The 14,386-nt window shown below is 37.3% G+C and overlaps 1 protein-coding gene across 1 annotated transcript in view; it reads right to left on the bottom strand.

Annotated features, from left to right (window-relative positions):
• Positions 1-8,550: 8,550 nt before the first annotated feature.
• CHSY3 (chondroitin sulfate synthase 3) overlaps positions 8,551-14,386 on the bottom strand; it is a 137,040-nt gene continuing 131,204 nt past the window's right edge. The window contains exon 3 of the mRNA XM_005530042.3: positions 8,551-12,643. Within this exon, the coding sequence (XP_005530099.2) occupies positions 11,078-12,643 (1,566 nt within the window). The 3' untranslated portion in view covers positions 8,551-11,077. The remainder of the gene's footprint in view (positions 12,644-14,386) is intronic.

Genomic DNA, 14,386 nt, shown 5'->3' with positions numbered 1-14,386 from the left:
AAAGACCTTCTTCAGTATAGAAGTGAGCTTGTGTATCAAAATAATATAAACACATCCTGCTTTGAAGGACTTCTTTTCAGTTTCTCAGAAACTGATAGAAATTTAAGAAAGGCAAGTGGTTCCACAATTTTCTATCTTTTTGTACCCAGTGAATCTCATCCATTCAAGGTGTGTGAGAAAGAACAGGAAACTGGTTCACATCAAATTTTGTTGGAGGACAAGATGGAAAATAATAAACAATCATAAGGTAACTACTAATATTGTGATACCCTTTAGGCTTTTATTTCATGTAGCAGAAACTTTATGCCACACTGATGCTGCACTTTGGTCAGGAATCATATTGGCATTGTGCTGTTTCTTTAGTCCTGAAGTGCTCCCAAAGACTGGAAGTTAGGTTATGGCTTTATGTGGTCTGACTCATGTCAAAATTTGGCAAGTGAACACAGAAAGATAGTGTGAATATGCTACTGGTGGTGATATGGAAAATCTCTCTAATTCCAGGGACATGTGAAACAATCTTAATTACTGATACTACTGTGTTAGCTCTGAAATTGCTACAGTAATCTGGATTGTAAAGCATGTCATTATAAGATTGCTTGTTTTTTAGATATAGGAAACATTAGAGAATATTTTATATGGAGTTCTAAGAAATTCTTCAGTCTTATAGATATTCCCTAATAGCTTCATAAAACTGTTATTTTTTTTTCTCGTCCCAATTGTCAAGTGCCACCAGCAATAATTTAATTGGTCACTTGCTGCTTTCCAGAGTTTCTGTCTTTACTGATCTGGTTTGACAGCCTTATAATGACAAAAATTTGGCATATGTTTTTTGCCTCTACTATTGACTACCCTATTCAGCCAATTTAAGTTACCCATAGTAGACAAAAAAGTAAGATTATATAGAGCAGAAACAGAAGGAGCCATTTGTTCCCTTTCATAGCAGGAAATGTCACTGCCTGAAAAAACACTCTCAAGAACTGACAAAACACAGGTTCTCTTGTTTCTATCCTAATAGATATCAGTACATACAGAACATTTTCTATCAGAGTCAGTGAGATTTGCATTAGTATATTTTCTTTAGTCATCAAGAAATTATAATTGTTCTTTGGTGCTTTAGACAAGGTTTGCAGGAACTGAAGTTCAGCCAAAGTTTTGTCTATAGTTACCTGATGTTATTAAAAAAACACACGAAAAGGGAAAATAAATTCACTATTCAATAGCAGTCTGATCACAATCTCAGGCTTTTAAATCCCAAATATACAATAGCTCAGTTTATCAATCCAAGTATCCCAGCACCTAACAGAAAGGTCTGGGCACACTGGTGATTAACTCTTAATCGTCTCAGTTCATTCCTCAGCAGTAACTGACTTCTTAACAACAGCAGCACAGCAGTTCATCTTAGAAATATCAATAAAAAGCTTCTCTGAGATGCTCCACTTCTGCCTGCTCATTGTTGAGTCTTGCCCCTGTGGCATATTTGTATCACTGAGTATCCTAGTGACTGCTGAAGGACAAGGCAGATCCTGGACAGAAGCTTTTTTATTGCACCTTTATTTGCTCCACAGATGTTTCTCAATCCAGCAGAGGTTTTAGGCATACAAATTACGTGTGAAAGCAAATTCAGACTACTAAGGGAAAGAGAAATCAGTGGATTCTACCCATCTTTGAGCAGGGTTTGGGGAAGAAAATAATTGAAGAGCCAACATGGCATCACTTTCTGCCTGACCAACCCACTGGCCTTCTACAATGGAGTGACTCCATCACTGGACAAGGGAAGAGCTATGGATATAATCTACCTGGACTTCTGTAAAGACTTTTACATGGTCCACCACAACATCCTTCGTTGTAAATTGGATTGGATGGGTGGACAGTTTTTGGCTGAGAAATTTGTTATATGGTGCCATCCAGAGGGTAGCGGTCAATGGCTCAGTGTCCTAATGGGGATCAGCGACAAGTGGTGTCTCTCAGGGATCCATACTGGGACCAGTGCTATTTATTGTCTTCATTAATGACACAGATGGAGGGATTAAGTGCACCCTCAGCAAGTTTGCAGATGACACCAAGCTGAGCGGTGGTGTTAACACACCTGAAGAATGGGATTCCATCCAGAGGAACTGGGACAAGCTCGAGAAGTGGGCCCGTGGGAATCTTCTGGGGTTTAACAAGACCAAGTGAAAGGTGCTGCAACTGAGTTGGGGAAAATCCCAGTACTAACACAGGCTGGGGAATGAACAGGTCAAAAGCAGCCCTGTGAGAAGGCCCTGGGGGTGCTGGTGGGTGAGAGGCTGGACATGACCCAGCCATGGGCACTCATAGCCCAGAGAGCCAAACATGTCCTGGTCTGCATCCAAAGCAGCGTGGGCAGCAGGGGAGGGAGGGGATTCTGCCCCTCTGCTCTGCTCTGCTCTGGTGAGACCCCACCTGGAACCCTGCATCCAGCTCTGGAGACTCAGCACAGGAAGGACATGGAACTGCTGGAGCTGGAGGTGGTCCAGACATGTTCAGAGGGCTGGAGCACCTCCTCTATGAGGACAGCCTCTTTATAATAGAGTTGGGGTTGTTCATCCTGCAGGAGAAGGCCCCAGCTCCATGAAGACCTTACAGAAATATTTCAGTACCTCAAGGGGGACTAGAAGAAAGCCAGGGACAATTATTTTTGCCAGTTCTGTTGCAACAGAATGAGGGATAATGGTTTTAAACTATTAGAAAGTTGACTTACATTAGACATAAGGATGAAGATTTTGTTTCAATGAAATTGGTAAATTACTGAAAGTGGTAATTTCCCCAGTTGCCCAGGGAGGTGAGAGATGCCCCATCCCTGAGAACATTCAAGGTCAGGTTGAATGGGGTTCTGATCTAGTTGATGATGTCCCTGGTCATTGCATGGAGTTGGACCAGATGACCTTTAAAGCTCACTTTCAAGACAGACTGTTCCATGATTCTATGATCTTCAGAGCTCCCTCTCTATCTCAGCCATTCTTTGTCTGTGCAGGATTCCATAAAATGGAACGCCTATGGAGCTAGGTATCCTTCCGCTTCTTCAATCTTGTCTCTCTCAGTTTCCAAGACTTTTGCCTTCTTGTGTCACCTAGCCCTTTAATATCTGCTGAATCAGTGAGTCTTGTATACTTCAGACCTAATTTTGGAGATGCATTTTAAATCTGGTAAGGTTTTGTGTTTCTGTTCCTGATAATAAACTCAAGATGTCATAAGAAGGGGATGAGGGAAGTGATAATAAAATTTAGGATTTAAAGAGAGTGACAGGCAAATGGCTTGCAACAGAGCTGGGAACTAATGCAATAAAACAGTGTAGTCCAGCAATTTTACACATCAGTGATATCTTTACAGTGCCTAACTCTAATTCATATTTGCATGAATAAACTAGAAAGATTGTGAAAGGAGATAAATTTCCTTAGTTCTCTAAATTTGTCATCAATACGTAAGTACAGCAGAAGTTAGATATTGAAAGTGTGAGGGAAAGAAAGATGGAGCAAGACTGCAGAAGTTCTGGCTGAATGCCAACTTTTTGTAATTGGAGGGCATTTTAACAACAAAAAGATTATATTCAGATGTGTGATAGCATTGGTACTGCCATTTTGTTTATTAAAGACATTCCCCATATTTTTTACTGAATTCAAAAACACAAAATCTCAGTAACACAGTATCTGACTAGATATTTACCACGCAGGGTGGGGAAAAACCAAGAGGAAAACAAATATAGGTATTTTGGGCTCTGATAAAAAGCAAACAAAAGAATATTTTAGTATTAGCTTGGCATTTGGTCCCTCAGCTGCACCCAGGTAAAGCAGTGGGATACAGTACTACAGAAATGCTTTTCATAACATATTTCCCTTGTTTCTTGAATGGCACTATGAATTATCCTGTATCTAGGGCATAAATTGCATCTATGCTAGACCTTCAATTGCTTTTCATTAAATCTTTTTCAATTCTTCCTTTTTTCCTGCAGTTTCTTTCCTTCTATTTCTTGTGCTATTCTTTCACATATATTTTAATGTCTGCAGTAATTAAATTTTATGTTTAGACACGTACTCTGTTTCCTGCACTTTATACACTATATACTTTATACAATATACACTAAAGTGTATCTTCTCCTTCCTTTTCAAATCTATGTCCTTTAATTACACCCTTTTGCGTCTACATATAAGGGCTAGTAAAATTGCTTACAGACACACTATATTTCTTCTTCACACAAAAAAATAATTAATTTTCTTGATTCCTTATATGTTTTCCCACACACTTTCTTTCTCATCACCCACCAGTATCTGGTTCTGTCATACAAAGAACATTCATGCTTCCTTTTTAGTGCTTCTTTTGCCTGGTGCCAAGATCAATCCAGGAAGATGTGGTAGCTCCCGGATGAGCACAGCACCATGTCAAGCCTAAAAGAAAAGGAAGAAAGAGAATCTTCTCTTTGGTTTCTTGTATGCTGCCTTCTTTGTCCACATCCATATTTCTTTCACAGTGGACTCTCTTCTAAATGTGTTCCAGGATAAATCTTGATCTCCCTGGTCACTTCCACACACGAGGGCATGATCAAGGGATCTGCCCTTGTGTCTGTCCCTTAAACATTGGTTGACTGCGGCAGAAGTTATGACTGAAATATTTTTACAGGCATAAATCTTCTGATACCAGCTGTTCTGAAGTGCAAAACAGTGTTTACCACTCAGTTTTACTGGAGACATTTCCCTATAACCTTTTTAGTTAAATACACCTGTTGTTTCTGGATGTCCTCCAGTAAAAGCACATGTTGGACGAATGGCTCATTGCTTGGCCCCAGTTAAACAGATTTTCTCTACTTTGTCAATAAAACATTTAATTGTAACTCATATTCATTCGGAATTTTCTCCCAAACAAAACCATTGTATGAATACAATAAATAAATTACCATATGTGAATGTACTTTATTTCAGCAACACAGCTGAAAGGTTGCAAGGTTACAGCAAATGAAAACTACTGTCCAGAAGTCTTTGTTTAAAGGAACTTCATAATTTAAAGCAGTGATGTGCCATGTAACAATGCAATATATGGAGATGCAATGGAAAAATAAAGCATCTTAGGCACAAAGCTGTCAAAGGTCCCACTTAGTTAAATAATAATAAAGCGTGTCATTTCTAAAAAGAGTAGAGGAGGAACTAAATACTGTCAGCTCAGCTATCACTTCAAAAAACATGGGCTTGCTGCTCAGAACAAATCAGGTGTGGGAGATACATAGTTTTGATATTGCTATAGACTGTCCCAGCATTGGTCTCTGCATGTTCAAGAGGAATGTACAAGGGGAAAAGCTATCAGGAAGAAAGTAAAGCAGAGTTCTTCTTTAAAAGATGTTTTATCTTTCTTTATACACACCACTCTGGATCTACATCCTTACTATCTATCCTGTCACCTGTGAAACATTTTTTACTGCATTCCTCACTTTTTTCTTCAAGTGCTGGTAGCATGTATTCAGACTGCACAATGTCTGCTCCTAGCAATCACTCACTAAGCATTAAGGTGGATCCCCAGATACCATGATGCCTTGCACAAACTCAGACTTCTACTTCTTATGCTGAAATTTTCCTTACCTGGTAGCAGGTCTCAGTTTTGGTTTCAAAGTTGAATACACCGAACAGTGTAGTAGACTCTGGTAACTTGTGGTTCGACCACCATCTTCAGAGCAGTTAGTCAGCTTTTCTGTTCTTGAGCCAAAAGTGTATGGACAGATGTGAAAAATAAGCATCGTTTATTGCTCCATTTTACCTTAATCAAGAATGAGATCAAGTCATGAAGGCTTCCCAAATAACCAGTAGTAACAATGTTAATAATTTCAAGCACAAGCATTTTTTAATTATAATTTTTTTACAGAAATCACCTAAAGGCAATTTACCTGCTCTAATGGCACCCATGTTATCTAGAGTACGTGTTTTTTAGTAACATCTTCATTGAACCTACTACATTCCTGAGGCATCCTTTTTAAAGGGGTCCTTACAGTGGATGTGCCCAGATGTTGCAGCAGCAGATGTATTTAATGCACTTGTCTAACACCTGACTATGTCACCAGCCTCTGAATCTGAATATCAGTCTCTCACGGGTTTAGATAAATCCAGTAAATCTTGCCTGCTTTTTGAAGCTTTGCAGTCACTTAAAATCATTGCTAGACATGGCTGATTTGTGAAGAATACTATCACACTGCAGGCATGTGATCCAGAGCTGGGGAGATTTTCCCTCCGGCCCTACAAAGGAAACAAAAACCAGCAGCCTACAGTATATAGTACGTCTTTCAATCTCTGCCTACATGATTAAACTCTCCACTAAGACTAGGTAAACTCTGAACTAGCAAGGATGCTTTTAATTTATTTATAACGTTTTTAATTTTAATTAAAATTTTCAAAGTTTCTATAAATAGCAAACATCTGTTTAATAACAAGGTGACTAGAAAATAAAGATGTAAAATGACAGTTTGTAGGGTGAAGCTAATATATGTGCTGCCTTACATCTTAATAACTATTTCTTTTATTAAAATTATAGAACTAGTAAGGTTCTGAAATTTGAGATAAAAGACTAGAAAGAAAAGAAAAATTTCCTAGATGTAAGCATTACAAAGTTTTTGCACTTCCTTGCTTTGGTGTGATTCTGGTATGAAGGAGACCAGAGGAAGAAATGAAGTAATATTATTCAGAACACTTTTAACTTACAGTGACAGGCAAATGGAAACAATTTGAAGTAGGCTGGAAACTCATTCACTAAAATATTCTAGTTCAGCAGTTTTGTATGGCAGTGAAATCATAAAAATGTAACAGAAATATCATGCTAGCTCAAAATGTTTCATTTCTGTAGAACTGGTTTCCCGTTTGTAGTCCATACTGCAAATGGAAAGACCCAAGAAAAAGAAAAATAGGAAATTGAGACTTAGTCATGACATGTAATCTTATTAATCAAGTGAATAAATGCTGATGGAAGAAACTAAAAATTATTCTAAGAAATTAATGAATTAAAAATGGATTACATGTTACTTAAAGATGTACAACAGACGATAACCTTCAGTGACATTCAGTTATCGCTTAGTGAAACATCTTATTCTGATGCGGTTTAGGACCACAATTATCACTGCTACTAAACATCATAGCTGATTTTTGTCTGTATCTTACTATATCTTACTCGACAAGTCTTTTTTTCTCCTGATTTGATCCTCTTTTAAAAATACAGCAGAAACATAAACCTTTCCCCCAGTCAGTGACTCACCAATTTCTAGTCCCTGTTTATTTCTGTAAATTTTAACTGATTTCAAGTTGCAGGAAAATGAGACAGAGACTACACATGTAGGGTTTTTTTTATCTTAAAGCTGGCATCATTCTTTGGAGCAAAATATTTGATGTAGCAAACTACATCTTAAGAATTGTAGTGATTATTTAAGACATCAAAAGGAGTTTAAATTGTTTATTTGCCTGTTTAAAAAAATGTTTTTTTAACTCATTCTGCTTGCAAGTACCCACAGTTACTGAGGATGTGCAGTACACTCGTAGGAGTCATTTTACCAGCACTGTAATTTTTTGCAAGAATTCTGAGGCACTATCAAGGCTTCAGAAGGCAGTTTTGTGCACACCTGGTCTTTGGTGAGTGCAGATGGCGCCTCTCTTTTTGCTGCTCTGTACTGCTCTGTACTGCTTTTTAGGAAGATCACGTGGCACCTTTTCGCCTCTTTTCCCATGATACAGTAGGACCCAAGTACATGATGTAAGCCCACCAGCCCCATGGAGTTTTTCCCCTTCCTTCAATGTCCCTTGAGAGCAAACAGGGAAGAGTTGTGGGACCAGGCTCTCCCACTGGGGACAGTGAGAAACATGATCTGAACAAGACAACCTGCCACCCTACTCAATGAATCCTCAGTTTGGGACCCTCCTTTGATTGCTCCCTGATTAAAATGGCCTTTTTGCTTCTCAAGAGCAGCTGGTGGCAGCAAGCACAGCTCCTCTGTGCTGGCTGGAGCTGCCAAATCATAAGCAGCAGGCAGCACAGCGGGCAGTACAGGGATGAAAAGGTGCTAACTCCCGTGGTTGAGCCCCACATCTCCCCCTGGCCTTCTGCCTTTCTTCAGTTTGAGAACCTTGATGTTCACTCATCAAATCTTAGAAAGCCCAACATGATGTTTTTCCTTCATCCAGGAGATGTAAATGCTCTGTTAAATTAAGCACTGTGACTGGAAAAACCAGCCATGATGCTGGTTTTATTTTTTTTAAAGAATGGCTGTGTCTAAAAAGCCAAAGTGCAAACTGTTCACAACCCATTACCCAGCAATGAAGCCAGGAAAACTACTCCCAGGGGAAGGAGGTTTGGGGAAAAATTGGTATTTATGTTCTATTGTGAATTAATTTGTCACACATTTACAAAGGGACATGATACACATAGAAATTTCTTTTTACAATAAAGATTATGATTCAGACTAGACAAAAACAAACAGTTGATTAACACAGATATTCCCATCTTAATCTATACATACATAACATTACTCTAACACTTTTGTGCTTTTTTTTTTCCTTTTAATATGATCTCCTTAGAAGGCATATTATTCCTCAGACAAACTAACACAATTTCTCAAGTTATCTCAGGATAGTTATTTCAAAAGAAAATGCAATAGTTCATAATAAACATTTATAATCAGGTTTTTAACAAAGTAATTCATCATATAAACAAATGAATCAGTCAAGACACTAAATAAATATTTGTACTGGTAAATACTAGCATTTTGCTTATATCATGTAGGACCTGATCCTGCAAGCCCTCTGTATACATCTTTATCCCCACTGAATGATTGGTTTCATTGCTTGTTCTAATCTACTATTTTACTTAGAGCTGAGCAAATACTTTCTGGCCACTAAGTAATTGAAATAACCACTGGAATACATCCCAGTAGACAATGATTTCCTTAGATGTCTTTGTCAGTCATTAGGTATTTTCTTGTTTACTAAATCATCACAACCATTTATCAACAGGCAATCAGTTTTTGATATTTACAGTCATATTGGTTGATTGAGATTTTTAAAATATATCACATTCCTTGTTCTTGGCATTTTTAATGAACAAAGTGTTATTTTATCACTCAATTTGAAGAGCAATTTCCAAGAATTATACTATAAGTGATACTGAATTTTTCTTTTATCAGACATTTGAGCTAACAATACTGGGCTAGGAAGGCAAGAGCCTCCAGTAAAATAATAAGACAAGAGCTCTGCTTGAGGAGGGCTAGTACAAACATGAATTACTCTCTCTGTTGTCATCTACCACAATTACTACCTTATCCAGGGCAAGGGAATGGCCTTTTTTAAAGCACACAACAAACTATGGCCAGCCCTTTAATTCTGAGTTAACTCAATCCTTGTCAGGGTTTCCTTTTTCTTTGCATGACAAGTCCAGAACAGAGAACCACAGATAAGAGACATTAACTGACCTACATATTCTCTTCATGGCTTAGGAAATTATCTGACTATCCTCACACAAACAGATGTGCCAGTGAATTCCAATCTCTTATTTGTTTTGGGGGGTTTTGGTTAGGTTTGTTTTTTGGATTTTTTTTTTTAAGGAAACACAGAAGCTGTCAGTTACAGCTGAAAAACAAAACTTTTTCTTGCCCAGCTCTATTTGAAATATAATTTGAAATCAAGGGTACTGAGGTTACTAGATGTACCCACTGAAATAAGTTTAGCTGAATTCTGATGGTTTCCTGAATGTCTCTAAGCTCTTACCACAGTATAACATGAAATGTTCCAAGCATGTGGCAAAAAATAATGACCATTGTAACAAATCACTGCCTGAACTAAAAAGTGGAATATACTTTGAAATTACTCTCTCTATATATCTATATATATATATATAGGGATATACACACACGCACACACACACACATATATATCCCTATATAAATGTTTTTTTTCAAATACAGAAATTTATTTTATTATTTCTCCTGTTTGTATTACTTTAAATACTTCATGAATCCACAATATGACAGCTTCAGGCTGTTTGGAGAGATAAATCTGAACACAGTCTTATAACCTCCACTAATATAAATATATTGGCAAGGAACTTTGACCAGCAATAGTAAATTTTGAAACTTAAATAACTATTCTACAGTTACTTTAATTTTAACAACAAGTTGCTACCAAATACCAATATTCATGAAAAATGTAAAACAAAAAATAGAGCTTTAACTTTTAACACTGAAGTGCAGCCTTATGAAAGGAATGTAAAAGAAAATTATGCATTAGAGACTCATTCTAAAAAGAGAAAGAGCAACTTATAGTATGTGTTTCAAAGTAAGAACACTGTATGCTTGCACTTTATATTAAATGACCATGTTGAGTCATAGTTTCTTCTTGCCTGCAAATGAAGGATGTTGGCTCAAAAATCTTCAAAGTGTACATGAGCATTTGATTAAATCCTTTTTGTTGTGAAAATAAAGTCATTTACACTTTGACTGAATAACAGTGAGGAGTTTCTTTTAATAATAAGACATTTAAGGACCTTGGTAGCCAGTACCAGTTGCATTTGCAAGTAGCTCCTCAGCTTTACTCTTATTTTAAAAAATAAAGGTACAATTTTAGTTATTCATTTACTTTAAAAATTCTAAAGATGAAGAAAAGTAGCGTTTATACATATAAGTCCTCATATAAATTATAAAACTCAAGTTTATCTTAGAGAGTTCCATCCCCAGAAGAAGCATAAAGCACTTTTGTGGTACCTTCACCAGTAAATATTTGTATCACATCAAATCTGAGAAATGCAACAAAGATGATACTGAATCCAAAAGCTGAAAGACAACATTCTTCTAATACAGTCTCATGTGATGAATATGCTCCATGGGCTTGTATGATTTCCATGACTAGACTGAATTTCAAATAAAGGAAATATGAAGAAATTCACCTCACTAGTTCAGTAGGTATAAGAAACATCAGTGAACAGCAGAGTCATCCCATTTGAGGTCAACAGTCTTTGGAAGACTACGAGGAGGGAGTTTAAAACTACAACAGCAAAATCAAATAATAGCAATGAGGTAAACTCCCCTAAAAAGGCCAAATAGGCTGAGTTGTCAGGAGAGAGTCCAATTGTATCTGACACCCAAATGTTTCTGTAGCCAGAGTCCAGCGAGCTGCATGGTAGAGGCAAATGTACTTGCTTTGGACCCTAAGCACATTTTATATTGTTTTGGATCTAAATTGGGGTCACACTGAACAGGATGAAAAACATGGACAACTCCTACTTCCTGACTTCTGAAAGCCTTCAAGCCAGATGTTATCACTTTAGTAAAGAGATCTACATCCTCAAGTCCCCAGCCTTGAATCGAGGTATCAAATCCACCAGCAGTAAGTAGATCACTTTTGTAAATACAGGTAATTCCAAATCCATACTCCCTCCAAAATCCAGTTCTTTTTGAGAAAACAAAACTACTGTCAGGGGGAGGGTTGCCTCCATATATTACTTTTGGATCATACTGGCTGAATATGATAGGGTAGTAAACCTGTTCTCCCTGAATAGTGTTATCTCTGCATCGCTGGAGGAAGTCTGATGTGAATACCAGATCAACATCACAGAACAGCAGCAAAGTGTCATTGTCAAACTGAGACGAGGCCATCTCAAGACCTAAACCTCTAGAAAACTTTCCTGACATTGGAATCAGGGTCATATCTGCCTTGGGATACTTAATGCTGTATTCTTTCATTAGTTCTATGTGTTTGCTAGAGTCTTGGCCTGATTCAGAACTGAAGAGAATTATTGCCAACTTTACATTCTGCTTGGGAATCAGACAAGTCTTCTCAAAATTATCCATGAATCTTGAGAAAGTATCAAATCTTCCTGTGATAGGGACAAGAATATGTATTTTCTTGTCACTGTGTCCCCGAACGTCTTTGGTGCCTTGGAATGATGAGGAAAAAATCTTTAAAGAATTTGAAAGGAAAGAGAAAGATTGAGTGTCAGTGTTGGCGTCCTCCAGCAAGCTTTTTACATCCAGCTCCTCTGCTTCTTTGAAGAAAGGTTTGCTAAACAATTGCTGAAGGTAAGCATGGCGTCTCACTGGAACTGTAACTTTCCTTCCTTTGTGCCTTTTGTACAAAAGCAGTAAATCCAGGATGTACTCTACTCCATGCAGAGGGTCTACCCTGCGGTATCCATACTGTATTTCCTTGAAATCAATGAGCCTTCCTCTAGATCTGGAGTTCTCATTTATCATTTCCATGACTTGCATCACAGTATCATCCAGCGCAGCCCGCAGGACGCTGCTCAGGCTCTGCCGGGGTGGCTGGTTGTCCACCATTGAGTAAAGAAACTTTCCTGTCAGGAACTCCCACTCGATGACTTCATCCCTTTCACGTGGCTGGAAATTATTGAAAGACGGCACCACTCCCAGTTGCTGATCTTCCTTATTTACTTCAGTGTTACTGAGCTTGCTCATCAGAACACTTTCTCGATGGAGCTGGATGGTCCGATGGCGCAGTTCGGAAATTTTGCGACTCAGTATGTAATTGTGCAGCCTGTATTGGTAGGCTGGTCTTTTGTTTGGATGAAGTGTTATGGCTGTGTGGATCTTGCTGTTGTGAAGATCTTGAATGTAACCCTTGCGGTTGTGTTCATAGTTTTCATGGAACAATTGCTGCATCTAGAAAAAGAGAGAGAGAGGTATAGGGGGAAAGAGACATTAAGTTGAAATTCTTCTACACAAAAAAAAGGACACACATTGTTACTTGTATAATTTCCAATTCTTATAGATCATGTTATTTTTAGGCATAGAATTTTAAGGCATTCAGTAGAAAATAGTTACATTGCTTTGGTCTGAGTTTCAGTAGTGTCCACAGTAAGCAAATACTGTCCTCTGTCTAAAGAGAAGGTCAGCTATCTTGGGTTTATCTTCAATTCATCCAACTGCAGAACTAAGGGAAATGCTTAGGCATAGGTCTGTGGGCAATATTTCTGAGTTCATAGGTGCTATTCATGAACCACTGACTTCACTTCAATCTAAACCCCAATTAGCACAGATCCTTAATGAAAAGTTAGCAAAATTCACAATTTTTTAAAAAGCACCCTGTATTTGTGTTTATGGAGCACAAAGCTGATTGTACTGATATATAAAAATAGATAGTGCTGCTTGATACTCAAAAACTGAATGGCCTTAATAAAACTTTTTTTTTCACGTTGACAGAGGATTCCATAATTGAAAGAAAACAGTTTGAATATACATTTTCTAAGGTACATATATAATAGAGTATGTCAATTAAGCAGTTGACTGTGATAGTGATTTCCAGTTTATTTCAGTAGCAAGAAAATACATTCTACTTCTGTCAAATTAGCAACTGTGATATAGTGAAGAGGTACATTTTATGGCTGACAGGTCTAGGATCCAAAGTATCTGGCCTTTATACTTTCTGTGCTGACAACAGAACTATAAGAAAATCATAAAACTATCTTTGACTCAATTTCCACCCTAGAAGACAACTCATTATTAATGAGTATTTATTCTTAAATGGGAAATTATATGGAATAGCAAAATATTGACATCATAAATATATTTAAAACCTGCTGCTCTTTGCTAACACCTACTAACACCAGAGAATTATTTCCCATGACTAGCAGATAAAGGAGAAAAGACTGGGCTTTTTTAATTTGCAAAGAGATTGGTCTGTAATTAATACATAAGGAAAATATGCTAATTAGATAAAAAATGTTGCTCAAGAATGTGCTGTAAACTTGAGCTGTAATCAGATCCTGAGATGGGTATTGAAGTTTGTCTTTTATACACTGAAGAAATCAAATTCTGATTGCACAGTATATTAGACTCAAAACATTTAGCTCATTTTACTTCAATTCTTTCAAGAACAGAAGTTTTGCTACTGGAAGTAGCATTAAGAATAGGACAATAAATATAAAATAACACCTAACAAAGCTAAGAATCATGAAAGCTATGTAAAATTCATCAGTATGTACATGTTCATTAGCATGTACAAGACTATTAACATATAACTGTATAACATTATCGCATTTAGAAAAACAGAATTTCAACATAGAACTTTTAGAATGCCCCTCCCATCTCATTCAGACTCTAAATGCCTCTGCTTGAGCAAACACAATTGCTGCTATGACACAGATTAAAATTTTTGAGGTTAGTCACATGCAGAAAAGCAACAGACCCATTCTGAGAAATACCTTAAACTATGTTAAATTATCCTCTAATAAAGCAGTACCTCTGTTACATTAAAGTGAAGATGAATGTAAAAAAACCATACAAAATTACAACATGACTCATATACACCTTATTCACAGAATTCCTTCCTAAAGCTGAGAACATTTGTTCTGTCTTTAAATGTGGGTGTTTTGCTTGTTACATGAGATGAGATGAACCAGGGAT

This window comes from Pseudopodoces humilis, chromosome 4 (assembly GCF_049639895.1).
Source record: "Pseudopodoces humilis isolate 2021_Gansu_Grassland_sample_001 chromosome 4, ASM4963989v1, whole genome shotgun sequence".
NCBI lineage: Eukaryota > Metazoa > Chordata > Aves > Passeriformes > Paridae > Pseudopodoces > Pseudopodoces humilis.
Note: the sequence above shows the minus strand (reverse complement) of the source record. Positions and strands in the feature narration are given on the sequence as shown.